Source organism: Idiotropiscis lumnitzeri, chromosome 9 (genome assembly GCF_059441095.1).
Source record: "Idiotropiscis lumnitzeri isolate Australia: NSW breed Sydney's pygmy pipehorse chromosome 9, RoL_Ilum_1.0, whole genome shotgun sequence".
In the NCBI taxonomy this organism is placed as follows: domain Eukaryota; kingdom Metazoa; phylum Chordata; class Actinopteri; order Syngnathiformes; family Syngnathidae; genus Idiotropiscis; species Idiotropiscis lumnitzeri.
This window is the reverse complement of record NC_142399.1, coordinates 12,039,286-12,065,701: the sequence shown is the minus strand read 5'-3', so window position 1 is coordinate 12,065,701 and position 26,416 is coordinate 12,039,286. Positions and strand designations below refer to the sequence as shown.

At 41.6% G+C, this 26,416-nt stretch overlaps 3 protein-coding genes across 6 annotated transcripts in view; 1 reads left to right on the top strand and 2 right to left on the bottom strand.

Annotated features, from left to right (window-relative positions):
• itsn1 (intersectin 1 (SH3 domain protein)) overlaps nt 1-11,497 on the bottom strand; it is a 40,886-nt gene extending 29,389 nt beyond the window's left edge. For 2 of the 3 annotated variants that reach the window (XM_088305434.1, XM_088305436.1), the window contains exons 1-14: nt 11,346-11,497; nt 7,366-7,423; nt 7,106-7,198; nt 6,905-6,968; nt 6,260-6,420; nt 5,993-6,187; nt 5,128-5,203; nt 4,936-5,036; nt 4,789-4,852; nt 4,572-4,709; nt 3,851-3,945; nt 1,470-1,609; nt 1,257-1,379; nt 866-1,015 (exon numbers count right to left, since the gene is read on the bottom strand). In XM_088305434.1, coding sequence (XP_088161560.1) covers nt 866-1,015; nt 1,257-1,379; nt 1,470-1,609; nt 3,851-3,945; nt 4,572-4,709; nt 4,789-4,852; nt 4,936-5,036; nt 5,128-5,203; nt 5,993-6,187; nt 6,260-6,420; nt 6,905-6,968; nt 7,106-7,198; nt 7,366-7,393 — 1,428 coding nt within the window. In that variant the 5' untranslated portion in view covers nt 7,394-7,423; nt 11,346-11,497. Of the gene's footprint in view, nt 1-865; nt 1,016-1,256; nt 1,380-1,469; nt 1,610-3,850; nt 3,946-4,571; nt 4,710-4,788; nt 4,853-4,935; nt 5,037-5,127; nt 5,204-5,992; nt 6,188-6,259; nt 6,421-6,904; nt 6,969-7,105; nt 7,199-7,365; nt 7,424-10,595; nt 10,671-11,345 lie in introns of all 3 variants that reach the window. The other variant, XM_088305435.1, reaches the window with a different exon arrangement.
• A 1,613-nt stretch (nt 11,498-13,110) lies between these two features.
• On the top strand, nt 13,111-19,738 carry cryzl1 (crystallin, zeta (quinone reductase)-like 1). Of its 2 annotated transcripts, XM_088304754.1 has the most exons (13): nt 13,111-13,318; nt 13,462-13,539; nt 13,676-13,748; nt 14,622-14,666; nt 14,737-14,805; nt 15,483-15,616; nt 15,701-15,812; nt 16,379-16,399; nt 17,615-17,713; nt 17,792-17,925; nt 18,257-18,362; nt 18,445-18,490; nt 19,313-19,738. In XM_088304754.1, exons 1-13 carry the CDS (start codon nt 13,259-13,261, stop codon nt 19,407-19,409), a joined length of 1,074 nt encoding a protein of 357 aa, XP_088160880.1. In that variant the 5' UTR covers nt 13,111-13,258; the 3' UTR covers nt 19,410-19,738. The 2 variants fall into 2 exon arrangements, with proteins under 2 accessions (XP_088160880.1, XP_088160881.1); XM_088304755.1 differs by lacking the exon at nt 16,379-16,399 and having other exon boundaries at nt 13,112-13,318.
• setd4 (SET domain containing 4) lies at nt 18,002-26,123 on the bottom strand. Its single transcript, XM_088304757.1, has 13 exons — nt 25,295-26,123; nt 25,109-25,204; nt 24,980-25,017; nt 24,805-24,893; nt 23,871-24,107; nt 23,740-23,799; nt 23,513-23,642; nt 23,280-23,454; nt 21,947-22,025; nt 21,415-21,495; nt 21,222-21,345; nt 19,826-19,957; nt 18,002-19,136 (listed from the first exon to the last, which is right to left on the bottom strand). The coding sequence occupies exons 1-13, from the start codon at nt 25,356-25,358 to the stop codon at nt 18,948-18,950; spliced, it is 1,494 nt and encodes a 497-aa protein (XP_088160883.1). The 5' UTR covers nt 25,359-26,123; the 3' UTR covers nt 18,002-18,947.
• Between the last annotated feature and the right edge of the window lie 293 nt (nt 26,124-26,416).

Genomic DNA, 26,416 nt, shown 5'->3' with positions numbered 1-26,416 from the left:
TGAGAAGCAAGGTTGGACAAGTGACAACAGCCCATTAACAGAGGCGACACCATACGAGAGAACGTCTAAGAGGCGGACGCGATAGCACATAGCTAAAGATAGAGCTCATCTAGCTATAGTGGAGCGCACGGGATTTAAACGCCTCATGAAAGTAGTCGACAAGAGGGACGGAAATATTTGTCGCAAACCGTATTTCCCAATATGGACAATATCGGGACGGGAGCTTAGACATGTCAAGCATTTTGCACCCACACCCTACTTGTGGTCGAGTCGCAACATGGATCCCCGTTTGAGCCTGACGGTGCATTACATAAAAGACAAGTGGTGACTGCGCACCAGAGTACTCGAGACTGCACATTTTCCTGATGATGTACAATTGTTTACTTGCATTGACTTTTTTCACCATTTTATTTAGCATTTTATTTACTGACCACACTAGCTCCTTTGCACAAGGCATTATTTATATTGTTTACAAGAGACCTTCATACAAATCTAGGCCTTTGCACATGGCATTACAGCATCTTGGCACAAGCCATTTGCAGAAAAGATTTCTGTTCTTTGTGACATTGTTCAAGTCATGCAAAGTAAGATATTTGGAATGCTTATACAAATGTTTTTTGTACTTTTATTTTCCATTGAAAGTAATGTGTACCAGTTGGTCAATGAAAAAATAAAGTTAATATGCATTTCCTGCATTGATTTTAATTTTGGTCCACGGGCGAAAAGTTATCGACGTAAAATTGCTCAGTTTATCGCAATATTGATTTTAGGTCATATTGCCCAGCCCTAAGACACACAATTAAGTGCTTGCTGATGATGCCTTTGCGTCATGTCATCTCTTGCTTGTTGTGTGTTGTTGGATTACCAGGGCCTCCAGTTCAAACTCCAGGGTCTTCTTCCGGGCTTTGAGCAGAACAATGCTCTCCTGCTCTCGGTTCCTCTGAGTCAGAAGCTCCTGGCGACGCTGCCGCTCCCACTCCAGCTGCCTCTGGCGTTCCAGCTCGCGCTTGGCCGCCTGGAACACGCATGAGCAATACATTAAAGCAGCCATCCCCATCTGACGATCTATTGGCATGTAGATTGATGGAGACTAATATTATTTTGTATCTTGAAAAACTCTAAGTTGGCTCACTCATAAATCAAGGGACCAAGGTATAGCTTGGGTGAAATTTTTGCTTGTTGGCATTCCAAGAGAATGTTCCCAATGTAAAACATGAGCCCAGGCTCAATAAAGAAACTGATTCTTCCCATCTCACCTCTCTTCTCTCGATTTCTTTGCGTCTCTCGTCTTCTCGTTGCCTTTCCAGGTCTCTCTGCTTCTCAAGCTGCTTCTCCAACTCCTGCTGTCGCCTCCTCTCTTGCTCAAGCCTCTCACGCTCCTGACATACAAACACAAAAACAGACATGAAAACGTCTCTTAGTTCCTCGGGAACCTTTCGGTTATAATTCCTGTGGTTTGCGTGAGTGACCTTCCTCTCCTGCTCTTCTCTTTCCAGCGCCGCCAGCCTCTCCTGTTCTTTCCTCTGCTGCTCCTGCAGGGCCTGACGTCGCTTCTCCAGCTCCAAGTTCCCTCGCTCAAAGTTCTCTCGCTTCTTATCCTCAAATGTGACTGTGGCGCGGCAAAAACAGAATAAATTAATTAAATTGTGGATTTTTGATAGCAACAGGACAAAAACATCCTTTGAGCAGTGTTTTCGTCAGCGATGACGAAAGTATTTCGTACACACACTTTTTTTCATGACGATATCGATGACGAGCTAAACATGGCTCTTTGATGACAAAAACATGAAGTGAAGTACATGAATTTTTGGTGACAAGACGAGACAGGATGAAATTTTTAGCGTGTGGTCGGTCAGACGTTGAAAATTGATGACATCCCTTCTTATTGTACATGTATTCTGTCTTTGGAAAAATGACAACGCTGGTGCAACCGATCCTCATTTGGGCATGCCCACCACCGGGACAGCACGCAGGGTGCACGCATCACACACAGCGAGTGACAGACGGTAAGAACGAGGAAGACGCCAGCGCCCCCCGCATGAGAACACCAACGTCATTTTGGAGAAAAGCACTTTCCTAAAAGTGAATCAAGCTCAGCCAGCTACATGTGACAAAGTAAAGAAGACATGTTTGCTAGTTGGTACTTGTGCTACAACATTAGAACAAGTCTACTGCAAGTCGATTTTGATTTTGTTTATTTATGTTGCCTATTCACTGGAGCTGTAACAAAGCGCTTTCCATATGCTGTAACATAAATTAGCGACAAATTAGCACACCTAAAGTGAAATAAAGCCACAACAGTTGCCAAATAAAATGTTTTAGTTCTCGGCTTATTTTGGAGCAAAGAGCATTGATTTCACTATTACCACTTTATCTGTTTGCAATGCATAATCCTTAGTAGTCCATCAGAAAGCCTTTGCTTTTGGGTAGAAACCTTGTATGCAATGTTCCCTCTAAGCGCAATTGCGCACTGCTCTCACCCTCTCGACGCACATTGGCGAAGCTGGCGCGCACCACGCACACACATTACATTTCTACATTCATTCCTTCATTTCCACCGCTGTTTAATCTACATACAGGAAAACACGATTGCCAATTTCCTTACAAATTCAGTAGCGCGACAGAGGGCGCACACTCAATTATTCAACAATAGTGAGAAGCACACTTTAAAGATAAATTCCAACACGCAGACTGACGATCACCACCGACGTGCCGCTGCAGACGACACACGGACGGCTCTATTTAGGAAGTCCAAATATGGGCGTAGTTTATGAGCCCCTCAAATGAGGCTATTTGGTGTGTTTCATAGGTCACGTGACTTGGAATTGTTTTGTGTTTTATTAGATGGTATGATTTTAGTTATTTATGAGTGGATAATATGGGACCATATTGAAACAGATTCTATGCAGACTTAATAAATTGTGCTTAAAATGATGGTTGGAATTTTAGTAGGGCAGATTTTATCACTAATCTCTATTCAATGAATTGTTCTATTTTTATATGTAGACAGTTTGAATGTTTTTGAAACATCTACATCATATAACAGGTGTGGTATTGGTTTGGCCGCCATGTGCATTTCTGATGCTGCGTACTGTGGTCCAAGGGATGCTCGGGAGTTTGTCTGACTGCTCAGACACATGGAAAATTAGAGTGAACATTGCTTGTATGCCTATTTTGAACTAAAACAGACTAAAACCTTTTTTCAATATTCTTTGACTAAATTTACGAAAACTAGACTAAAGCTTCTTTTTTTAGTTTTCATCGACTAAAACTAGACAAAAACACTCACGAGCATTTCTGTCGAAAAGACTAAGACTAAATTTATCTAAAATGTCTGCCAAAAACAACATTGATTTTGAGGATTAAGAAAGAAATAAGGATGTTGATGTATTGAACTATGTCTAGTTTGTGTGGCCAGTTTTTATTTGTTTTTTTTTAATGTCACTCATTGGCGGATTCTATTTTAGTTGTGGTTGAAACAGTTCCTCTCCAAAACCATTTTTGAAAATGGGATTTCACTTGTATAGCGCTTTTTTACCTTCAGTACTCAAAGCGCTTCACTCTATTACCTCATCTACCTACTGATGACATAACATCAGGAGCAAAACTACATAGTTCACTGTGCACCGTTCCAATCCTCACAACCTCATTTGTTGGTACTGCTGTAAACCGATACTTTACTTTCACACAGGGGTGAAGAGCTCTTTTCTAGTCTCGTTTACCCCCGGAAGCGAACTTTTGTAAGTTGTGGTGGACACAGTTCCACTCCAATCCTTAAGGAGGCATTACTTTTAAAAACTGGTTGCCATCAGTTAAAAAAAGGAGAAGAAGAAACATTACTGATTCTGACCTGGGAGTTTCTTGTCCTGGTTGCTCTCCAAATCCTCCTGTGCCTCCTCAGGGACGCTCTTCTGGTCTGACTGGACGCTGTCGCTAGGCCCACGCCTGCAACATGCACCAAAATACGGAAGCCGCCTCAGTCTTTGTCACAGTTGTTACAACACGCGTGTGCGTGTAAACATAACAATCGATTATCCTATTTAAGATTGGGGGAAAGAGTCCAAAGCTTTTGGATGGTAAACGATTGAAAGAGGTGAGGAGACCATGCACAAGGGAGATGGATCAGTGGTTGTCAAACGTACAATTTAAAAGAGTGCATACATACATGTGGGGACGAGCACCAATACAACAAACATACAAAACCAATTACACCATTCGACCTACAGGCCATTTAAAAGGTCAAATGTGATTCTGACCATCAAAACCAAAGGTATATGATTACAAGAATAGAGATCTCTTTTATTTTTCGAGCAAAACACATCTTTCGCAGATTACATGCAGATTACGCTTGTTTTTCTTGAAAAAAACACAAAATAAATACTTTACACTCATAACATAATTTCAGTCTTGTTTCTTTTTCACAAAAACATTCAGGGGGTACAGCGGCTAGTTAAATTATGTTTAATTAGCATGAGGATTATGAGGAGTCCTTGCATGAAATTTGTCCCTGTAATGTGCCCCTGGGGGAAAAAAAGTTTCAGCACCCTTGCAATTAATGGTCTGACATGTACCTGAATGTTGGAGGGATGTACTCTGGCGGCAGCATAGGGGGTAGAGGCAGGCCGGACATGGCCATGTCTATAAGGTGCATGGCCAAGATGAACTCCTCTGCCGTCAGCTTCCCATCTTGGTCAATATCTGACAGACTCCTGTCAAGAGAAGGCATTTTATGCTCCAGTGATTAGTGGGCCAGATTTGCTATAAACAGTAAAAATTTCAAGTTGCAACCATATTGAGGCCAGCTGGCCTTGAGGAAGACTGGACTGCATGAGAATGGTGCGCGCCTGCGGACCTGAACAAAACAAAAGCGCAAATGTCAACGAACACGCATGAGGCACACATGAAGGACGTTTTTCAAAGTGCTGGAGAGCATACCAGTCAGGTGGCCGCTCATCATCTTGTCATGGGAGTTAAAAAGCTGCCTGTACTTGAGCCTCGACGACTGAGGTACGGCCCAGTCGACGGGGGGCGGACCACTGCCGATCAAACACATGATAAGTCAGATAATGTCTTTGTTATTGATTAAGTATCAAAAGGTAATCGGGTCACACATTTGCAGCGACCTACCTGATGGCATCAAATGATGGACCCTTTTGCAATTTGGTGCTGGAACGGTTGAAGGAGGCCTTGTTGATTGAAGAAGCTGCATAAGGAGACCTATTGTGCTTTTTATCACTTTTTAAAACAGTTCCCGGATGTCCTTATAAAATGTCTGTGACTTGCTTGGGTCAAAATAGCACACAAATTATGGGACACTTTAAACACTAAGTTCTGTTCCAGTCTAAGGCCAAAGGCAAGTCCATAATTCGTTGCAATGACGACTCTAGGAAGCAGCTAGGAGTGGAAGCACAAATCTAAAAAAGAGAGCGAGTGTATACTGCTGTGCTTGTAAGCTCCCATAAAGTTAGATAATGAATAGATTATATTTTTCCTAATGCCGGCACCACTTCGTCACCAAGCCGCCAAATTAAACTTATTATTGTCTGAGGAGTATATCTCCAAAAATGAACACGCCCCCACTGCCACGATGTAGAGAACCTCACTGAAAAATGGAGCTCGTGCGGTTTATCAGAAGCTGATGATCTTAGCAAACATACAACTTAGGGCTGGGCGATATGGCCAGAAAGTATATCACGATATGAGGATTTCATATTGGTCGACATAGATATACTATTACTACTTGTTACTATTTGTTTTATTTTTATACAATTATTTTTTTACTATTGAACCCAGAGAAAAAGGTTCAATTTAGGTATTTTATTTTAACGTGTTGATGATTTTTATATATATATATAAATATATATATATATATATATATATATATATATATATATACATATACATATACATATACATATACACATATACATACATGTGCGAACACACGTGCTCACGTTAAGACAAATCGCCTGGCGCCTGAAAAAAATGTTACCAGGGTGAGAGAAGCCTGAGATAGGTTGCATCATTCCCGTGGTAGAAGCGCCATTGGCCATGGGTGGCGGGAGCGTAGGCGGTGCCGCTGAGACCAGAGGCGGCGACACCCCGACGGGTAGCGGAGGGAGTGGCAGTGGGGGCACGCCCGGCAGAGCAGTGGCGATGGGTGCCATGGCAGGCATGGGCGGCATGCCTGGAGGCAGGAAAACAGGCACAGAGTGAGCGGCTCTACCATTTGTCATCTACATCTGCAGGACAGCCTTACCGAAGCCAGCCTGAGGGGCGAGAGACAGCGGAAGCTGTTTCATACTGGGGGGTAACGCAGGGGGAAGGGGGTGGCCCTGTAGTTTAAGCTTGATGAGCTTCATGGCGATGGAGAACTCGTGGATGTCCATGCGGCCGTCACTGTTCATGTCGGCCAAGGCCCTTAAGGCACAAAAAAAATGTATGTGAACAACGGGAGAGATAGGTAGAGGTATAGTTCAAGGTAGAGGTAGAGTTTGAGGTAGAGAGGTAGAGATAGAGAGAGTGAGGTAGAGAGAGAGAGAGAGAGAGAGAGAGAGATCCAACAAATTATTTAAACAAGTATGTGCTTTAAATTGGCAGGCGGTGCTATAAACTGAGGCTGAGTGATTAAATAATTTCACGACTGATAAATTTAATTATTTGATTTATCATTTCAGCCCACAAAATAAAGAGGTAGCTGTCTTTTTTAAATGAATAAAAATGCAAAGTTTTTCGACCCATGACATCTTGTCACCCAACTATAGGTAAACACAAAAAAAACCTCTGCAGAGTACATTTTTTTAAATAACATGCATTCACCATGTCAGCATTTATATGTCACAATTATTATGAACGTGGAGGCCAGTGACTTAAGAGTTTGCTCAAAATCTGTGAGCTGACTCACCAGATTTGCGCCAGGATGGGTGGCGGCAGTCCGGACTGCAGGAAGAAATTCCTGGCCTGATCCCCTGAAATGTCAACGCATGCGTGCGCACACACACGCACATGCACACAAGGAGTGAGCACACAGGACATCATCACACAATGGACGACTTCGACAGAGATATGTAATTTAAAGCATGCGGCTTCAGAACATAAAAGTTACCTGTGATGTAACCCCCCGCGGTGGGAGAGAGGCTATGAAACTGTTGGTCATGCTTGGCTCTCTCATCCACCGAGATCAGGAACATGTCTGGACCTAAGACCCCAACACATACACAACAAACGGAATGGACAGAAAAAAGGGGGGGATGGGGGCAAGACAAAAACGGAAGGTATGAGAATGCATTAGTCATGAGTTTCACTTCCTGTGGAGAGGATTACATTGAAGGGACGGCAAGATGACAGGCCGATGTGTTTACTGACCCGTGAATGTGGTGGGGAACTGTGCCATGGTTCACTCCGTCTTTTTCATAAACACAACCTGTAAGAATACCAAAGAAATGTGTTTAAAGCTACCATTCATTTGGCCAATGAATATTATTGCACATCATTAATTGCACATGAAGACCATAAAGTAAGAAAAAATTTAATTGTATCATTTACATGAATAAACCTATCCAAAATAAAAAGTAATACTCCCACTTACAAATTAATTGAAAACTCGAGCCCATGCTTTTGTATCTCTCTCTCTCTCTCTCCCTCTCCCTCTCCCTCTCCCTCTCCCTCTCCCTCTCTCCCTCCCTCCCTCCCTCCCTCACTCTCTCACTCTCACTCTCACTCTCACTCTCACTCTCTCTCTCTCTCTCTCTCTCTCTCTCTCTCTCTCTCTCTCTCTCTCTCTCTCTCTCTCTCTCTCTCTCTCTCTCTCTCTCTCTCTCTCTCTCTCTCTCTCTCTCTCTCTCTCTCTCTCTCTCTCTCTCTCACTCTCACTCTCACTCTCACTCTCACTCTCACTCTCACTCTCACTCTCACTCTCACTCTCACTCACTCTCACTCTCACTCTCACTCTCACTCTCACTCTCACTCTCACACACACACTCACACACACACCCACACACCCCCGCACCCCCACACACACACCACTAAAAATCGGTATTGGCCTCGATAACAGCATATCGGTCTATCCGTAGTTATCATTTACTACATTTTACAATTGTTGTAGTCCAACAAAATGTCTCCAAAGTTTGTCTTTTTTACGTTTGTATCGGAATCACAAAGAACACTTTTCTCACAATTCTGAACAAAAAACCAACCTGGAAGAAAGCCACTCATCAGTAGAGAGCCACCAGGGGGGAAAAAGGAGAGTGATTTAGATCTATTCATCATATCAATTATAAATAGCGTATTCTGCTGCGCTTCGTACTTGTCAGAGCTTATGATTAAAATACATTCATCAGTGTTGGCCATATTTCTTTTCTGTTTGCATTCGTGTGGAGTCTCAGAAATTGTTTTGATGACATTAGTCAGGATAATTAGAGCATGGTGATGGTAGCCAGAATGCTGTTATCAAAGCTTGTGGCAGATGCCTGTGTAACCCAATGACGCACGCACACACAACATGACACCAATTAAGATTGAGACTCACTTTCTGCCCCCTTGTTTGCCCTGATGACCCCTCTTACATGCAAATGTTTATGGATTCAAGAAGTGCTGACAATGATGCACTGGAAAGTCACATCGCAACAAAAACAGCCAGCAAAGCTGTTGTGAGCAAAAGATAAACAAGGACGCCTCATTGATGGAAAAATGGCCAAATAGATGAGGGCTGACTGCAAACAGATGCAAGGAGTATTTTTCCACTCTAAACGATGCTGTTTTGGTTTCATCAGCAAGGTTGTTCCTGCAGCTGTTCGCAAAACGAATATCCACAAAATCTTCTACACAGGCATTGGTTAGCTTCCTAATTGTTGTTTTTTTCAAAATAAAGTACATTTTCCATTGAATATTCCTAAACTACAATTAGTATGCATACCATTACATATTATGCGTATCAAGAGACATTGCATATGCTCTACATTAGGGCTGCCACAAACCATTATTTTGCGAGTTGACTAGTTCCCGATAGAGGTTGTGATTAGTCTACTAATCGGATTATACGTAATATGTGGCATATTATAATAGAGCTCAAATTCCTTAAAGTATGTGCAAATTAAAAATAAAGACAATATAATACATTTAACTTGTATTAGACTTTGCAGCTTGTACTAGCATTCTCAAAATGTTTATAAATTACGGTGCAAACTTAAATTCAATGCGATACGATGACAAAAATATTTCGTTAACGCCCCTTTTTTTCCACGACGAGAACGAGCTAATCGTGGCTCTTTGATTACGAAAACAAGATGCTACGAACATGAATTTTAGGTGACGAGACGAAACAGGACGAAATTGACAGTGTGTTGTTTGTCAGATGTTGAAAATTGGTGACATACCTGCCTATTGTACATGTAATCTATCTTTGAAAAAATTGCAATGCTGGTGCAACGGATCCTCGTTTGGGCACGCCCACCACCGGGACAGCACGTGGGGCACACGTGTCGCACACAACGGCACAACAAAACACTAGCACGACTGCGGTCATTCATCTCGGCTCACACACACTGACACGGTTTCCTTTGACGGACCATGGCAATCGACAGTGACACTCGGTGGGCTACTTGTTTGTGATAACAGAAAGCTCTTCCAAGTAAAGAAGACATATGTTTGATAAGAGTTTGTACTTGTGGTCCTGTATTAGAACAAGTCTACACATTTTGTTTATTTATGTTGCTTTAAGTGAAATAATGCCAAATAAAATGTTTTGGTTCTTGGCTTATTTTGGAGCAATGAGCATTGATCCCATGTTATCACTTTTATCTTTTTGCAATGCATAATCCTGAGTAGTCAATCAGAAATTCTTTGCTATCGAGGGGAAACCTTGTATGCCTATTTTGAACAAAAACAAAACTAAAACCTTTTTGAGTTTCCATCGACTAAATTTACAAAAACTAGGGGGCAGTATCTGTCGACTAAAACTAGACTTACACTATCACAAACAGGAATGACTAAACATGACCAAAACTAATAAGCATTTTTGTCCAAAAGACGAAGACGTAATCTAAAATGCCTTCCAAAAACAACACTGTTTAAAAAAAAAAAAAAAAAGACAGAAACGCAGCAAAAATAACATGATGGACTGACAACTGCAGTTTGGTTTGGTTGGAAAAAATGACGGACTGATGATGACAAATGGGTGCCCTGGCCGCAGAAATAATAATAATAATATTCCCTTTATTAGTCCCACAATGGGGAAATTCGAGATTCGAACCCAGGCCGCCTGGGGAGACTGGGTCCTGAACGCGGCGCTTAGACCACTCGGCCATCCTGGCAGCCAAAATTCGAGATTCGAACCCAGGCCTCCTGGGGAGACTGGGTCCTGAATGCGGCGCCTTAGACCACCTCTGCCTCACACCCCAACATCAACAAGTTAGCCCATCCAGCAATGTGACAGAAAGCTAACGTGAGCTAACACTGCAGCTCGGCTTAACTTTTGGTTTTTAGTTCAAGATAGCGGTGACATTCTAAGAAATTTGGTTTTAATGAGTGTATTTACACTCATTTTACATTTAATGAAGTGATTCTTTGGCACACCACTGAAGAGAGAGGCTGCGTACCTTTAGTAGTTCTTGTACTTCACTTTGAGAATTGCTGCTTTATTGAGCTCTCTGAGCAGCATCCAATAGGATGACCTGGAAGTTCAAAACATGAGCTCCAAATAGAACTCTTAACTTTTTGGGGGGCATCAACCGTTATCTCAGGAAGAACTTCACACTGGCGTTATGATTGTATTTCCACTGTGGAAGGATGGAAGTGAAACCTCTCTAATTCAGACACGTTTAGTGACTCCAGATGGACATTAAATCTGCATTTAATGTGACATTTTCGCACACAGATGCATTTTCTTACGCAACGATTTAAAGGGATAGGCATCGTAAAGTAGCCCCCAGCTAACGCTGAAACAAACCTGAGTTCATGGGAAATCCTTCATCATCCTTATTCGTCGTTATCCAACTGACTCGTCACCTTGTGGCTGTTAGTTAACCAAAAGAGGCTGCGTGAGTGTGACCATAAATGACACCTGAGTGAGGTCAACGTCAAGCGATGCAAGATGCAGTGATTTCACGTTAGCATAGCGGCGGCTAAAACTTCGGGTGCCCGCCCGAGAAACGCTGCTCGACGTCTGTCTTCGCGTTGAATACAATTGCGCGGAGGCGAGCTTTGTCAATTTGTCCGGGCACGACGAGTCAACGAGCGCCGGAATTGATGGAAGACATCAACACGGCTAGCATCGAGGCTAACGCGGAGCTAACGTCAGCCCTCTCAGGAGACATATTTCGCATCACATCCGAAACAACTCTTTTTACCTCATTGTAACGCTGCCATTTTCAAATACTGCGCGAAGTCGATCCTTTGGTCAACCTGGTGACATCGATGCCCCCGAAATGTGTTGTTTTATAAGTAAATGGCCCCTCTTTCTTCACTTCTCTACTTCTCCAGCGGTGCTGCTGTTTCCGAAATCCCGACCGAGTGCGAGCAGGGACTGTTGGGAAAATGGGGGTGACGTCCGTAAAGTATCGCGAGATTTGTCCACGATCAGAACTGAGGAGATGTAATCTCGCGATGGATTTGCACGGCGAGGCTTCATGAAATGGACAGTACAGTGGACCCCCGATATTCGGGACGGATAGGTACCGGGCAAGTCCGCGAATAGGAAAATTCCGCGGATAATTGACAACGACTATAAATGCATTGAAAAAAAGTGGGATTGGCATCCTCCCCCAGAAGAAAAGGAAAAAAAACACCAGTACTTGAAATCAAATTCTTAAAAAAAATTAAAATAATGAAATACTTGAAATTAGTAGTTGTAGATTGCATAGTGCCAAAAGACAATCAACTAATGCAGCGATTCTCAAATAGTGGCGCGCGCGGGTACGTGTGACCCTGGGGTACATGCTTTTTTTCCACCGTAGTACAGCTAAACGATCGTTTTGGGACCGAAATCGCGATCTCAGGCAACGCAAATTTGAGATAGTCAACGCTGCGCTGTGTGCCCCGAGTTTACGCAGTAGGTCACGCAGTACTGATTTTAAATCGCTCGGCGCTACTTGAATGCTAGCCGCCAAGCTGTCTTGCGTCGCAGCAGTATGAGTTTTATTTCTACTATATCTACGTCTGCGTCGCAGCAGTATGAGCTTTATTTCTACTAATTCTAAGTCCGTGCACAGCAGCAGCAACAAGCTGCGTAATGACAAATAAACAACCCCACTAACAAGTAACGTTCTAAACGAGGGGGCGAACGAGGAGGTGCAAAGCGTGCTAATCGATAAAATGAATTACAGAGTAATAAGTGCTTTGATGTACGCTCGACTTTTAACAGAAGTCTGACTCGAACCGCATTTGGGCGGAGAGCCAGCGGCTCTGAACAGATGAACAGAAATGTTGCATTGCAATCATTACTTATCGAAACATAAAATAAGACGACGGCTGCATGAGCAATTTAGCAGACGCTCTCAGACCGGAACACAGAAACAGATGACGTCATCACGATGAAGAGGTTCGCTGTCAAACGTATCGTAAATATTTATCTCATCAATATTTGCATAACAGAGTACTGAGTTTTGAGATCCTCACAATAATAGTTCTCAAAATTATATTTCTTACCAATTTAGCTTTGCTCAGGGGCATTTTATTGATATAATCTAACATCAATATACAAAGGAAATATACATTTGTACAAAATGTAAAAAAAAATTGTGGCCCGGTGGGAGGGGGTCGCAAATTGTTTTCTTCTTGGTGGGGGGGGGGCGTGACGGAAAATAATTGAGAACCACTGAACTAATGTGTGTTTTATTCCAACAACACATTGCCACAGTCCCTAAAATAACTATCCTCAACCATGATTAGAAAAAGTGACTTTTAAAATGTTGCATATGTATAATCCGATCAACCATGAGGCGACTAACTTTTAAAAAGGACTTGCTGTAAGTTGCTCTTCCTGAGGAAACCAACCAGAAACATTTCGTCACCTCTTTTGGATTTGCTCAACCAATAATAGAATAGACTAGAATATTCTATATGACCATGAGACTGTAGTGCCTCGGAGCCTTCAACAGTTGGCGCTAGGACACAAATCATCAGTTGACTCCGTTGCCTGTGAACAAACGAAGAACAGAAAGGTGGTCACATGACATGTTCATGGAAACAGAAAGGCCAAATAGCGTCTTGTTATGATGATTATTGATGAATTTAATGCAACAAACATTTTAGGTGAAACAACATGAAGGGTTTATTCTGCCAAATTACCGGCAGTGAGCTCAAATTCGTCATCCAGGAAACGGTGAGATTGTGTCTTGTTCGTGCCATAAAAGCAATTGAAACCAAAGTAAATTGTCTTGTACAGCGGGCGACTCTTTTTCCAAATCGTACACCAGCTGTGTTGCTGTCACGCCTCATCTCTCTTTGTGATGATTCCCTCTCCAGAGCCTTCCTGAGGTCTTAGGCAGTCATGACGTCAGAATTCGCGTGAAGGCGTGTGGCCTCAGCCCAGTGGACCTCAAGGTTAACAGAATCATCTAATACGCATTATCGATTTGAATAGTATCAAGTGGGCTTTTTTAAAAAATAGTTTCTAAGATACAGCATTATGCTTGTAATTGTCACAGACCTGTTGCTCTCTGTTTGTTGCATGCTCCAGTTTCTGGAAGACATGGGGCTGCACAGAGATACAATTCCCCTCGGCAGGGAGGTGGCGGGCATTGTACAAAGAGGTGGGAAGCTCCACAAATAATATTCACTTCACAGAGGATGCAGAACTGTCCACATATGTAGAAGTACAGGAACCTGTGTACAATAACTGTGAAACACTGTCAATATTTTACTGTTGTGTATATTTATTCACTGGAATCCTACCATTCACAGCCGCAGTTGAGTCAAGTATGTTTTTCAATAGATAGGTTTCGATGGGGGTCCCGCCCAGATTGTATGAAATCCAGGTTCGTAAACCAGTGAAACAACTATACAGTAACAACCATCCCAGTAGCTCCTGATGTTGCATTGCTTTGCATTTGAGATGACAATTTTTGAGATGAAGTTAGATTAAGGGGTGCATCTCGGCATGACACATTGATTATGAGGAATAGAAACACCAACACATTGGAAGTCGGACGGGTTTAGGCATCTCACACTTGAGCAGAGTATGTACATGCATGGTCTAAACAAAATCTGTCCAACATTACGTTATTGAAAGTGTGTGTCACGATGAAAAATATGATGCAGTCCATGCAGTGAATGGCCAACGGCATGTAAAAAAAAAAATACACTGACGTTTAACTCGAGCCACAAGGTGAGTCACCATCAATCATGGCGCAGTTCTTAGCTATATATCTGTAACCCAAATGATTGTTTGGCCAACGAAATACCTTTCTCAGTATTGTTTTTGTTGTTTTATCGTTTGAAATGTTGTAAAAGTACAAAAATATTCACATCAAATTTACTATTCTGCTTGACATGTTTCTTTTCACAAAAATGTTTTCTCTCCTTTTTGATTCTGTATTATAACCTTTTATTTCCTGTGGCCAGTGTTAGATAATAAAAGAAAAAGTTTCATTCTTATTGACTTGACTTCATTTTTTTTCCTGCAGTTGGTCCAAAAGTCACCTTCTTCCAACCTGACGACGAAGTTGTTGGTGGGTGCCTCATAATGTGTCATGTGCTAGCAACACAAACTTTGGTTATCCCGTGTAACTTCTTTGGCAGGTATTCTACCGCTGGACTCTGTCTGCTCGGGACTCAGTGATGTCATTGATACAAATGAACAGTACCTAGGTAACGCCGTCTCTTCATTACATGCACCCACACACAACACTGTGTTGTTCTGAAGTGATTTTTGCTCTCGCTTCAAGCCAACACTAGAGCACGCTAACACACAATGCAAAACACAATTCATATATTTTTTTTTATTTATTTTGCTGGCCAACCCCTGTTGTAATATCATGTTTCATTCACATTTTTTGGGTGGTTTAAAAAGAAAAACAATCAATGCAATTGAATGGGTGTTAATGCCATTCATTGGCTGGCCCTGTCCCCATCCCCGCAAATAGAGGGGTTCACTGTTTTTCTACCTCTTACTGAATCCGCTTCAAAGCATGTCAGTCAATATCAGACTCAATATAAAGATGAAATCAAATCGGGAGGTTCTTGACTCTTCCCAGCGTTACAACATGATGCCCACTGGACTTTAAAGATGCAATAAACGTTTACATTTTTTATATTGCTATCCGTTTTTATAAAGTACAAAGCTTCCAGTTACCGGCATGGTCACAGAACAACTGAAATTCATAAGTCATGGCTCCACTGTTAGATTCAACCTGTTTTTCACTCTTCTATTTAGTTTGCAATAAATGCACTTCATGACATTGATTGCTCTCCCCGTTTTATTTACAGCTGATAGAATAATTTGAGCAAAATCTGTGGTTATGAGGTTGTTTTCGTTTATTGTGTAGTTCTAAAGCCGGAGAAGCTGAGCTGCACCAGCGTGGCCGCAGCACTGGAAGACGGCCTGCGTGCGTACAGCGCCCTCCACACGCACGCTCGAATGGCAGCTGGCCAGACGCTCCTGGTGGTGGATGGCGCCAGTGTACGTGCTTCTGTCTGCCGCGACCACGATGAACGATGCACTTTCATTGAGACCTTCTTTGTGTGTGTTTTTCCCCCCACTTAGTCTTTTGGCCTAATGTGCATCCAGCTGGCGTCCTACCACGGCGTGAAGGTTCTGACCACATCGCACTCGCAACAGCAGCACACCTTCTTGGAGCAGCTAAGACCCAGCGTAGGTCTGTACTTGCATTTGCTAGCTGTGTGTTCGACTTGAAAGACCTCACAGTTCTTCTAAACGATACAGGAAATGGCTGGCTAGCTGACTGAAAGTGCCAAAATTAAATAAATACGCCATAAAATGTTCAATTAAAATTGTTGTTAATTAATTGTTTAATTCATTAATTAAATCTGAAATGTATTAATTTAGATACACAAATGCACTATAAAATAATTAAATAAGTTCCATTGTGTCATTTATTAATTAAATGTGGAAAAAAAAAATATATATATGCATGCATATATGTGTGTGTGTGTATATATAAAATTCTCAACTCAGGCAGTAGAGAGTGTACCTGGTTGTACCAGTAGAATGCAGCAAAATGTCAATATGAAATGATGGTAATGGTGAAATTAAAAGGATTGTTTTTAGCTAAATAAATACTAACAAATTGCTATTGGGAGCTGTTTAAATAGCTTTAAAACAAATTTCCAGCCTTTACACTCCTCTTTTAAAAAATAGATTACTAAAAATCTGTTTCACACTTCCCTACCTTCTTTTCCCACTTTCTTTCTTGTCTCTCAGGTGTTCAGGAACCTCTTGTAGGTGAGCTTTATTGGCTTTTATGATAATTTTCCTACTAAAATACCCTTTGACTTTTTCAGTCACAGCGGTGATTTGCTATTTCATGCAAATTATGAATTCAATTCCATAAGACTCAGTTTCCCATTGTTGTTGAGTGAATATTGTAGAACATATTAAAAGTGATCGCATGAGGATCAAATATTGTCACTTAATGTGGTTGTTTCCAAAACTTCTAGGAGCTAAGACAAATATTTTACTTATGGAAATTCTCACAGCAGTCCATTAAACAAACGTCACAAAAAGTTCACGCAGTGGCTATAAAAACTCTGCACACCCCTGTTCAAATGCAAGGTTTTTGTAAAAAAAAAAAAAAAAAAAAAAAAGCCACTAAAATAAAACTATTTCAAAACTTTTTCCACTATTAATGTGACCTATAACCTGTTGAAAGATAGGTGAATAACTAGTGCTGGGAGGAGTATGCAAATCACTGTTGTGAGTCCGGTTAGAAGGCCGATTATGACGATAGAATCTTGAGTTTCTGGTCTTTAATAACGTTGAAGTCACAGTACACACGTCTTTATGCTTCAAATGAAATATTTGTGTGGTTTTGTCTCACGCACAACTCGAAGCAGGATAAATGTGGACTACAACTCGAATAAACTTGGCTCGATAAACAGAACTGACACGATTCTCACCACCGTCTCTCCTTCTTCCTTTTTCCTATATGCGCACGCACACGCTATGTGAGTTGGAGCGCTAAGCTCCGCCCTCTTAAAGGAGCCGGTGTCGCAGCCTTTTCTATACCTGTACAACATAATGTTTCAGAAGTATCCACACCCTCTGATAACTGTTAACCTGTCATATTCCAACACATCTGCCACCATATTATGCGCCTCTGATTAACCCAAAATAAAGTTCAGAAATAATGATAATCTCATCTCAAATGACTAGCATATTGTGCATACAGGGCCTGTTTTGCGGAAAACAAATATTTAACACTGTCTGCTTGCAACTACACAGAGCTGGCACAGAATGATTAACAAAGATACATTATTTGAAGTAAAAAAAAAAAAATCTTGTTTGGAAATCACACTTATATATTTTGTAATTTTAAATGATCAAATATGTTGATCAACAAAGATACATTATTTGAAATAAAAAAATCTTGTTTGGAAATCACTCACTTATATATTTTGTAATTTTAAATGACCAAATATGTTTACTGTGTCACTGCAGTGAGGGTGATTCCTGTCTACAAAAAACAATTGGAACTTTTTCTAGCTGTCATGGAGGAGACTGGGGGCCTGGGAGTGGACATAGTTGTTGACCAAGGAGGTATTTAAAAAAAAAAAATGAAAAAAAAATGTGATATTTGTATGTCAGGAGGATGACGCTTGCGCTTCTTGACTCAAGTCAGTCTGCACGAAAATGAGCAGCGAGAAGAGGTGGAGGGGGACGAGGAGGTGACGTTCCTCCCACACAAGCATGACATCATCAGCGTCTTGGCCGTGGGGGGGCACTGGGTGACGTCCCAGCAAGACCTACAAGTGAGTAGATTTGTACAGTGAATTGGTCGAAATATATATATGTGTGTGTGTCTGGTGTATATATATATATATATATACTTGTAAGTCCGGTTACTTGTATCTCAAGTGACCGCTGTAATATTAACATGAACGTATATATGTATCTATACGTGGATACATGTATATATATTAATTAATCATTTTAATGGTGTTAAAAGTACTTGTGAGTGGTAAAACTATTTGAAAAAACTTGTTTTCTCTGTATCTTGGCTCTTGATGTATTGCGAGTGAGTCTGGAGTTTTTCCGATGTAATAAAGGAGCATTCGCGGCCCATCTCCTGTTTGATTGCAGCTGGATCCTCCTGACAGCAGGTCAATGTTCTTGAAGTCTGCCTCTGTATCGTTCCTCAACCCTCAAGTGTGGTTGGCTTCGTCATCCCAGCAGGGACGATACCTCCGTATCCTTACCTAACCACAGGCATGCAATTGAATCTGCCACTCCATCAGCCATATGTGATCTCTCTAACAACCTGCTGGCAGATATTCTCAGGGACATTATAGAGAAGATGTCATCTGGAGTACTCAGGTACACAAAGCAAGTTCCTATCATGGTGTAAGAAATAAAAAGTCTGTGCTGATTTGCTACACAAGTACTTAATAGCATGTCTTATTTTAAGATGTTGTACCTAATAAAACTCTGAACATTTAAAATATAAGCCCATATCACCACTCCTCATGCTTTATACAGGGTTTTAGTGAATGAAATGAATTACATTTTGATGGAATTGGTCTTCGGAACTTGTTCACGAGTGAGGGGAGGATGGCGCGAGAGATCGACAGGTGAATCGGTGCAGCGCGGACGCTGTATCGGTCTGTCGTGGTGAAGAGGGAGCTGAGCCAAAAGGCGAAGCTCTCGATTTACCGGTCGAGCTACGTTTCTACCCTCACCGATGGTAACGAGCTGTGGGTCGTGACCGAAAGAACAAGATTGCGGATACAAGCAGCCGAAATGAGTTTCCTCCGCAGGGTGTCTGGGCTCTCCCTTAGACATAGGGTGAGAAGGGCATGTCCCACCGGCAGGAGGCCCCGAGGACGACCCAGGACATGCTGGAGAGACTATGTCTCCCGGCTGGCCTGGGAACGCCTGGGGATCCCTCCGGCAGAGCTGTAAGATATGGCTGGGGAGCGGAAAGTCTGGGCTTCCCGGCTGAAGCTGCCTCCGCGACCCGCCCCTGGATAAACGACAGAAAATGGATGGGTGGATGGTCTTCGGAAAAATCTTAAATCAGACCTGTTCAAACTTGTAGATCCCCTGAAGATGCACTTGAACAATCATGTCACATTGTCGTCACTGTCCATTATGCTGGCTCCTCCCAAGTCTAATTTCTGTTCATGTGTTGTCCTGTAGACCTCAGCCCGAGGAGGCGATTCCTCTACAGGAAGCGGTGGCCACTATGGAGGACGTTCAACTTCAGCACAAGAAAAAGGCTGTGGTTGAAATATGACGTTCTTTTAGTAAACAGCTTTTGTTAAGTGCAAGGACCTTTTTCACGCATGGTGACTGAATTGAGTATTCTGACGGGTCCAATGGAAGCAGGATCAGCAGCCTACTCTGTTTATACAGGTTGAAATGTTCAAGTCACTTTTTCCACTGCAGTTATGTTGGCATATTAAATCAGAAAATAATGGGGCACATACAGTACAGTTCTGCCACATACACATACCATATATTTTGACACATTTCAGTGAGATTTTTATTTTTGGTCTTGCTGGGCTCTCACAGTGTCCACAATTCTGTGTTAACACATGCTCAATAAAGCCCATCCCATATGTGTGTCTTTCTCATTGTTTCTGGTAACTTTCTTTTGGAGTGGAACCTGCGAATGTATTGTCTGCAGGACGTCCATCCGCGTCAGCTTACGTCTGGTTTGCCGGCCTCTCTTAGTGAGCAGAGGCATCTTCCCAGGATGCATTTCTCCTCCAGCCGCAGTGACTGGACCAGCTGCAGCTGCTCCACCCGCCGGGGCTCCCCCTGTTGAAGAAGCTTGGAGATCTGTGCGGAAAAAGGATAGATGCCCAGTGGTGGGAAGTTATAAAGTACCAAAAAAAAAAAGATTAAAGGCAGTAATTAAATATTTGCACTCCATTGCTGTTCGTCAGTACTTTTATTTTTAGGTATCTACACTTGAGTAGCTATTTTTAGCCCAACTTTTTACTTTTACTCCCTCCATTTGAAAATAAAGTATCTTTCTGTTCGTTTGGAAAAATATACACATTACTTATTTCAGCTTCTGCAGGCATTTTAAAAAAATTCCATTTAAAAAGAAAAAGTTAAATCGGTGTTTAAACACAAAATTAGAGAGGGAAATGTTTGCGTACAGTTATAGAAATCAGTACTGTAAATAAATGAAATAATTCAGAATGTGTACTTTTTACATTCTAGTAAATGAGTTTAACCCATACTTTTGAAACACATTGTCTTGCAGAAACCTCATATCTCCAAATCCCCCCCAACAAATCGATACTCATCCTCTGTCCCCACGTTTTCATTTTTAGACAATTTTAGCCAATTTAAAGCAAATAAATATCTTGAAAACAAATACAAACTTAGCTTTGAGAAGTGTGGAAAAGCTACTTCAGTTTCCTCATTCTGTGGAAGGTATGTGGTGTAATTGTCGCCTAACGACTGGTTGTTTTTTTTTTTTTAAGACGAACGTGTGAAAAAGGTTTTCTGGATTAAGTTGGCTTGTTTGTTCAAAATTGATCCCTGCGATGATTTGTTCTAGAAGGACCATGATCATGTGACGGAGGTAATTACTCTTCGTTTCATATCGACATCCACTTAATAGATGGGGTTCGTTGGCTCATTGTTTTAAGTAGTGCTTGACTCATAGCTTTCGACCTTTAAGAAGGCGTAGAACATGTGAACACGTCGAACAGATGTCTGCTTACGTGAAGTTTTCAAAGCCTTTTTGCAAGGTGGCCGTCTGCCGCCTGCTTCGTGTTTGTGTCTCAATGCCATCCATCGTATGTTTTTTTTTTTTAGGTGGTAGTATGTTGACATGAGTGACACTCAAACAAGTTGCTGGTTTTTTTTGTCTTCCTGTAAACCTGTCATTAAGACAGTACATGGACTCCAGCCAAGGGCGACAACAAGTATCCGGACTTGTATTTAAATAACAGAAACATCTTTCTTGGCCTGGTACATTTAAGAACACACACAGAATTTGTCCCGGGTAGACTGAGCTTACTTATGCCGCGTCTCAGTACTTTTGCCACCAGGGCAAATGAAAAGGTGTTTCCACAGCGCCACAAACCTTATCCAGAACTGTGGCAGAGTCTCGTAGGAGTCTTTGGCACAACGCCTTTGCTGTCTGGATGCTCCAGCGCTCAGCCTCCTCGCTTACTGCTTGGCCGCGCAACACTGGCTTCCACTGGTGACTGACGGAATAACACAGATTCAGACCTTTAATTCGAACAGTCATGAAGAATCATTGAGGAGGGTCTTACTAGAGAGTTTGAGGCAGTGACATCAGTCTGAGGACAGTCATCAGCCTCCAGCTGGGACCTTCACTGCTTACGCTCAGATTTCTGAGGGACGAGTAGAACGCAAGAACTGCATGACTACTTGGCGCCAATGGTACCGTATTTTTACGGCCAAAAGACGCGCTGTATCAAAGGGCGCAGCACCAGTTGAGGGGGCTACTTTTTTATTTTAATACTTAAGACTAGGCGCACCGCACTTCGAGGCGCGTGTTAGCATGCTAGGTCGTGCATGCTAATGGCTGATAGGAGCAGCCCTTGAAGTCAGACCAATCAGGGATGTCATGGCAACACATCTAGTTGACTACGTCAGGTGAGGGATGTCACTGGTCACCATGGGCGCGTCGCATGACAAGGCGCCTTGTTTGTTTTGGGGGGAAATTGAGACTTCAAAGTGCGCCTTATGGCCGCGAAAAATACGGTAATCATTATTAAGAGTAGGACAAGAATGTGTTGAAGGGAATTGAGTGAGAAGGCAGCAAAAGGAAAAACATCTGACTCAAGAAAGTTGTTGTCTGCGAGGAACTTCATCTTCTCCTCCAGACTGGTGTCTCCTTTCAGGACATTGCGCAAAGCTTCTGCACAACAAAATCACAACAACGCTCACTTCACTCGGTGCATCATTAACACTTGCTAATACTACTACAACTAATATACCTACTCCGTATACGTATATATATATATATATATATATACATATATATATATATACATATATATATATATATACATATATATATATAATATGACATACATGCCTATATATATAGCTTTCAGCCATATTTTCTATCATTCAGTATTTTTTTACCATTGCAGCGTTTTTATTTATTTCCCCTCTGTACAATGGACAGTCATTAGGAGTGTTTCCTTACACTTGTATATGTTGTGGGATGTAAGTGTGTATATACGTGGGGATTTGTGTATATACGTATATACTGTGTATATTTGCATGCTTTTTATGAATGTCTGCTGCTAATATTATACATTAACGACTACATTACGCCGCTGCCTCTGTGTGATCTATATCTTTGCTGCTGTAACACTGCAAATTTTCCCACTGCGGGACTATTAAAGGACATCTTTATTTTTATACCACTGCTACCAATGCTGGCAATACGACAACTATTACTCTTGATACGAATAAGACTACTACTTTATTATTACTATATTGATAAAACAACTATTACTGTAGTATTACTGCTAAGACTAGTCTACTCTCACTACCACTACACCACTCATACTACATGATAACAAATGCTGCCACAATTACAACAATGTCTCCTGCAGCATACACCATAACTACAACAGTACTATGTTAATTACATCTAGATTGTACTACCACGAGAGCTCAGACTACTGTTACCACTGCAATTACTACCACCACACCACTGCTACTAAAACTACTAGCATACAATAGTACCATAATAATTATGACTATAGCATACTATATCTGCTGTTGCTGTTGTCCATTTTGTCAGAGTTTTAATTTTTATGTCAATGGAATGTTTGAATTAGACATCCATTAACGTGAAAATTAAAAAAAATATACAAAATTGGACATGTATTTTTCACAAGACAGCGACAATCTGCTACATTACAACTAATATACCACGACTATCAATGCTTAAACTATTATTTTGACTACAACTACTACTACTCTACATTACATCACAACTTCTACTATTATTACTATTTCTACCAAATAACTACTATCAATGCTACCTCTACTATTATAATTTCTGCTACTACTTACACTCACCATACTATTACCCTAACATATACACCACCACGACTGCTATTGCTATTACTACTATGCGCTTACTGTGACACACCTGCGTCCACGTAGACCATGCTGTACGGGTTGCTGGGGGCAACAAAGCCGTACTCCAGCAGCAAGCGCTGGTTGTCATGGGAACCATAGTTGATGAAGGCCTGTTGGAATCGTGGAGTCCCACGCACACTCCTGATCTCATAACTTTTTGTCTTGTGGTTGAAACCTGCTTTGACCTGATGAATAAACGGCAATGACGACAATGAAACGCGTATTAGACACCGTGATGTTTACCTGCGCATCTGGCTGGTGGTTAAGTAAATCCAAAAAGGGAGCCAGCGCATAGTCATCCTGCCCAGACAAAAATTGGTTGGACGGATGACGCATGAAGACGGAGCGGCTGTTGACGCTGCACCACGCCCACCTGGACAACACACCGACTTATTCATGTTGTCTCGATGTAATCAGTGGTGGGCAGTAACAAAGTCAATGTACTGAAGTACAGTCCAGTTTTTCAGCACCTCAGAGCTTCAAAAGTCAACACGTCCTCCACAGGCTGACTGAGGATTGGCTGCAAAGTCCTGAATTGAAAGATCATTCATGCATCAGAGTTAAGACAAACACAATCGCGTTCATTTCAAAATATGAGCACCTAAAAAAATCCCGATTGGATGAGTGCATTTTCAGCAAGCCGTTCTTCTGCTCCAAAGCTTGCCGCTGCAGTCCGACGGGCAGGAGCGCCGCCACGTCGTGGGCAAAATAGGCAGGACATGTGTAGGTGGTGGGAAGGACGTGGATGTACGGCGACCAGTCGGCGTCCGCTCCTCTGTGCCGCTCACACACCAGGAAGACGCAGAGAGCCAACAGAGGCGAGGGACGAGGCTTCCAGCTTTCCGGACAAAAGTATTGGGACACCAAAAGGAATCAGAGACATGGAGAGTCCTCTCAATAAAGAACTACCGTATTACTATTATGACTGCCACTGTGACTACTAGTATAATACTACAGTAGTAATGCTATTACTTGTACTACACTTCTGCAGGACATCTATCGAAATATTACCACTGTGCCATTTCTACTGCTATTATTATAACCATTATTATCATTACTTCTACTTCAGTTGTACTTATCATTACTACTACTACAGTACTACTAGAAACACTACTACAATTATATTTCTAATTTAAATCACTTACTACAGTCGTAGTATTACAACTGCGAATACCACGATTACAACTACAAAAAGTACTACTATGATGGTACTTCTACTTCAGTTCTTCTTCAAATATACTGTAACTATGGGACTACTGTAACTACTAGTGCTACTACAACAGTAATGTGGTTGTACTTTAAATATAGTTACTACAATATTATTAGTCATACTATTACGAGTTAGCAAGTGGAAAGAAGAATTTCCTTGAGATCCTTAAAGTATGGAACTTACCCTAACTAAGCTAAGCATGCCATTGTCCAAAGTGTCTTGATAAGATGAAGACAAAAGCTTAAATATCTCCTGTCCTATTTTTATCTCGGAGCATCTGCGTGTAAGTCAGTGTGGAGTATTTTTACAATATCATTGGAATTACCTCTTGATGTAGTGGCCAAGGTAGCTGTTCAACACAGTGGAGGTTGTAAGCAAACAAGACTCAGGCAGAGAGATCAACAGTTGGTTGGGCTTTGAAGAGCAAAGAGATGGTTTCATCAATTCCCTGTCCTTGGGGTCAAATTTTGGAACCTGAAGGGATGGTGGCCTCCTCTTACCTCTATGCTCCTCACAGCCTGCAGACCTCGGCCTGTGCCTGAAGAGACAAACAACAAGCAAGCATTAAGCATTGGTCCACATGAATGGTTCATCTGTATGTTTTAGATTGAATATGAACTTGTGAAAACCAGAAAACAGCGCAGGTTGCATCAGCATTGACGCGAATCCTCGCTGGTGGAGAAACCTGAGCAGCGCCACATACTCAGGCTGGTGACTTAAAGAAACTGGAACACAAGAGTACATATTAGGAGACGTGGAAAGATCTGACTACTGTACATTGCAACAACACACTTTTACAGGTTGACATTTTCTACCTGACTGGACCGCAGTGTCACGTTTTTTCTTCCTCTTTCTTGCCGCTCGTCCAAGACCACTCATGACAATGGCTGGTCTTTCAGCGTCACTTCATTTATGTGTATTGATTAATGTCTTAATAGTCTTTCAGGAGCTAATTGATGATGAGTGATTTTACTGGTTTTATTTCTGAAGCACTTGGCACTTTCATAACATAAAAAATAATTGGATTCATAAATAAAAGCAAAACAAATCTACAGTGTAATATAAATTCCTTGTAATGAGCTACAAATTATGAACAGACACATTTTCATCGTGATATGGGTGTTAAAAGAAGTTACCAGCATCACAGTGCTATCTGATTGGCTTTAACATGTGACGTCATCACCATGTGACGGTACATTTTAGGAGGCCACACCTAAAGGTCTGAGTTAAAAACGTAGAAAATGTATTGTACTGTATTTGTAACTGCGTGTAGCCATTAAACGTTCTTACAATTATGTACAATTCCCAAAATTGATTATCTTCACTTCAAACGAGATGTTGACGTAAGGGTTAATTAAAATCACAAAAACAATCAATCTAGAGTCAGTTTGAGGTTAAGACACAATATAACGCTAAATGATATGAATGTATCTCTTGCGGAATCGGTTGGATTCTGTCAATGAAGCCATAAACGCGCCGCTAAACCGAAGGGCGTTTAGGCAAATTATCAGTCTCGTTAAACTGAAGCCAAATTGTGAATAGAGCCAATACTAAACCTCAATAAATGCGTAATTTAATCAAAATTATCCATGCAGCTCAGGTGTTAACGAGTAGTAGACGTGCACTCGGAACGATCGCTGTTGTTTTTCTGGGCATGCGCAGTGAGTGCCCGCGAGTAGGCCGTGCTATGACGTCGATTGAATAAAATGGAGAGTCCTCTCAATAAAGAACAGTGTACTTTACTCAATCCAAGATATATGAGTAGGACCTTCTTGCTTGGGAATTGGCCTTTGTCCACAAGTTTCACCTCATAAAACCTTCCTTTGGAACAACTCTAATATACTTGTTAGAAAAAAAAGTCTATATTTCTTACTAAATGGCAGGAAAAGGCAATTAATTTCTTCTTAATTTATTTGATGAATCTGGCAATATACTGT

Bases quoted from the DNA above. Each gene is read 5' to 3' on its own strand.
- setd4 (XM_088304757.1), bottom strand. From the start codon at position 25,358: ATGAGTGGTCTTGGACGAGCGGCAAGAAAGAGGAAGAAAAAACGTGAC. The intron at 24,894-24,979 runs GTAAGAGGAGGC...TGCTCTTCAAAG, and splicing joins AGGCTGTGAGGAGCATAGAG to CCCAACCAACTGTTGATCTC. The intron at 19,958-21,221 runs GTTTGTGGCGCT...TTTTCCGCACAG, and splicing joins CTGCCACAGTTCTGGATAAG to ATCTCCAAGCTTCTTCAACA.
- cryzl1 (XM_088304754.1), top strand. From the start codon at position 13,259: ATGAAGGGTTTATTCTGCCAAATTACCGGCAGTGAGCTCAAATTCGTC. The intron at 14,667-14,736 runs GTGGGTGCCTCA...CTTCTTTGGCAG, and splicing joins ACCTGACGACGAAGTTGTTG to GTATTCTACCGCTGGACTCT. The intron at 15,617-15,700 runs GTACGTGCTTCT...CCCCCCACTTAG, and splicing joins TGGTGGTGGATGGCGCCAGT to TCTTTTGGCCTAATGTGCAT.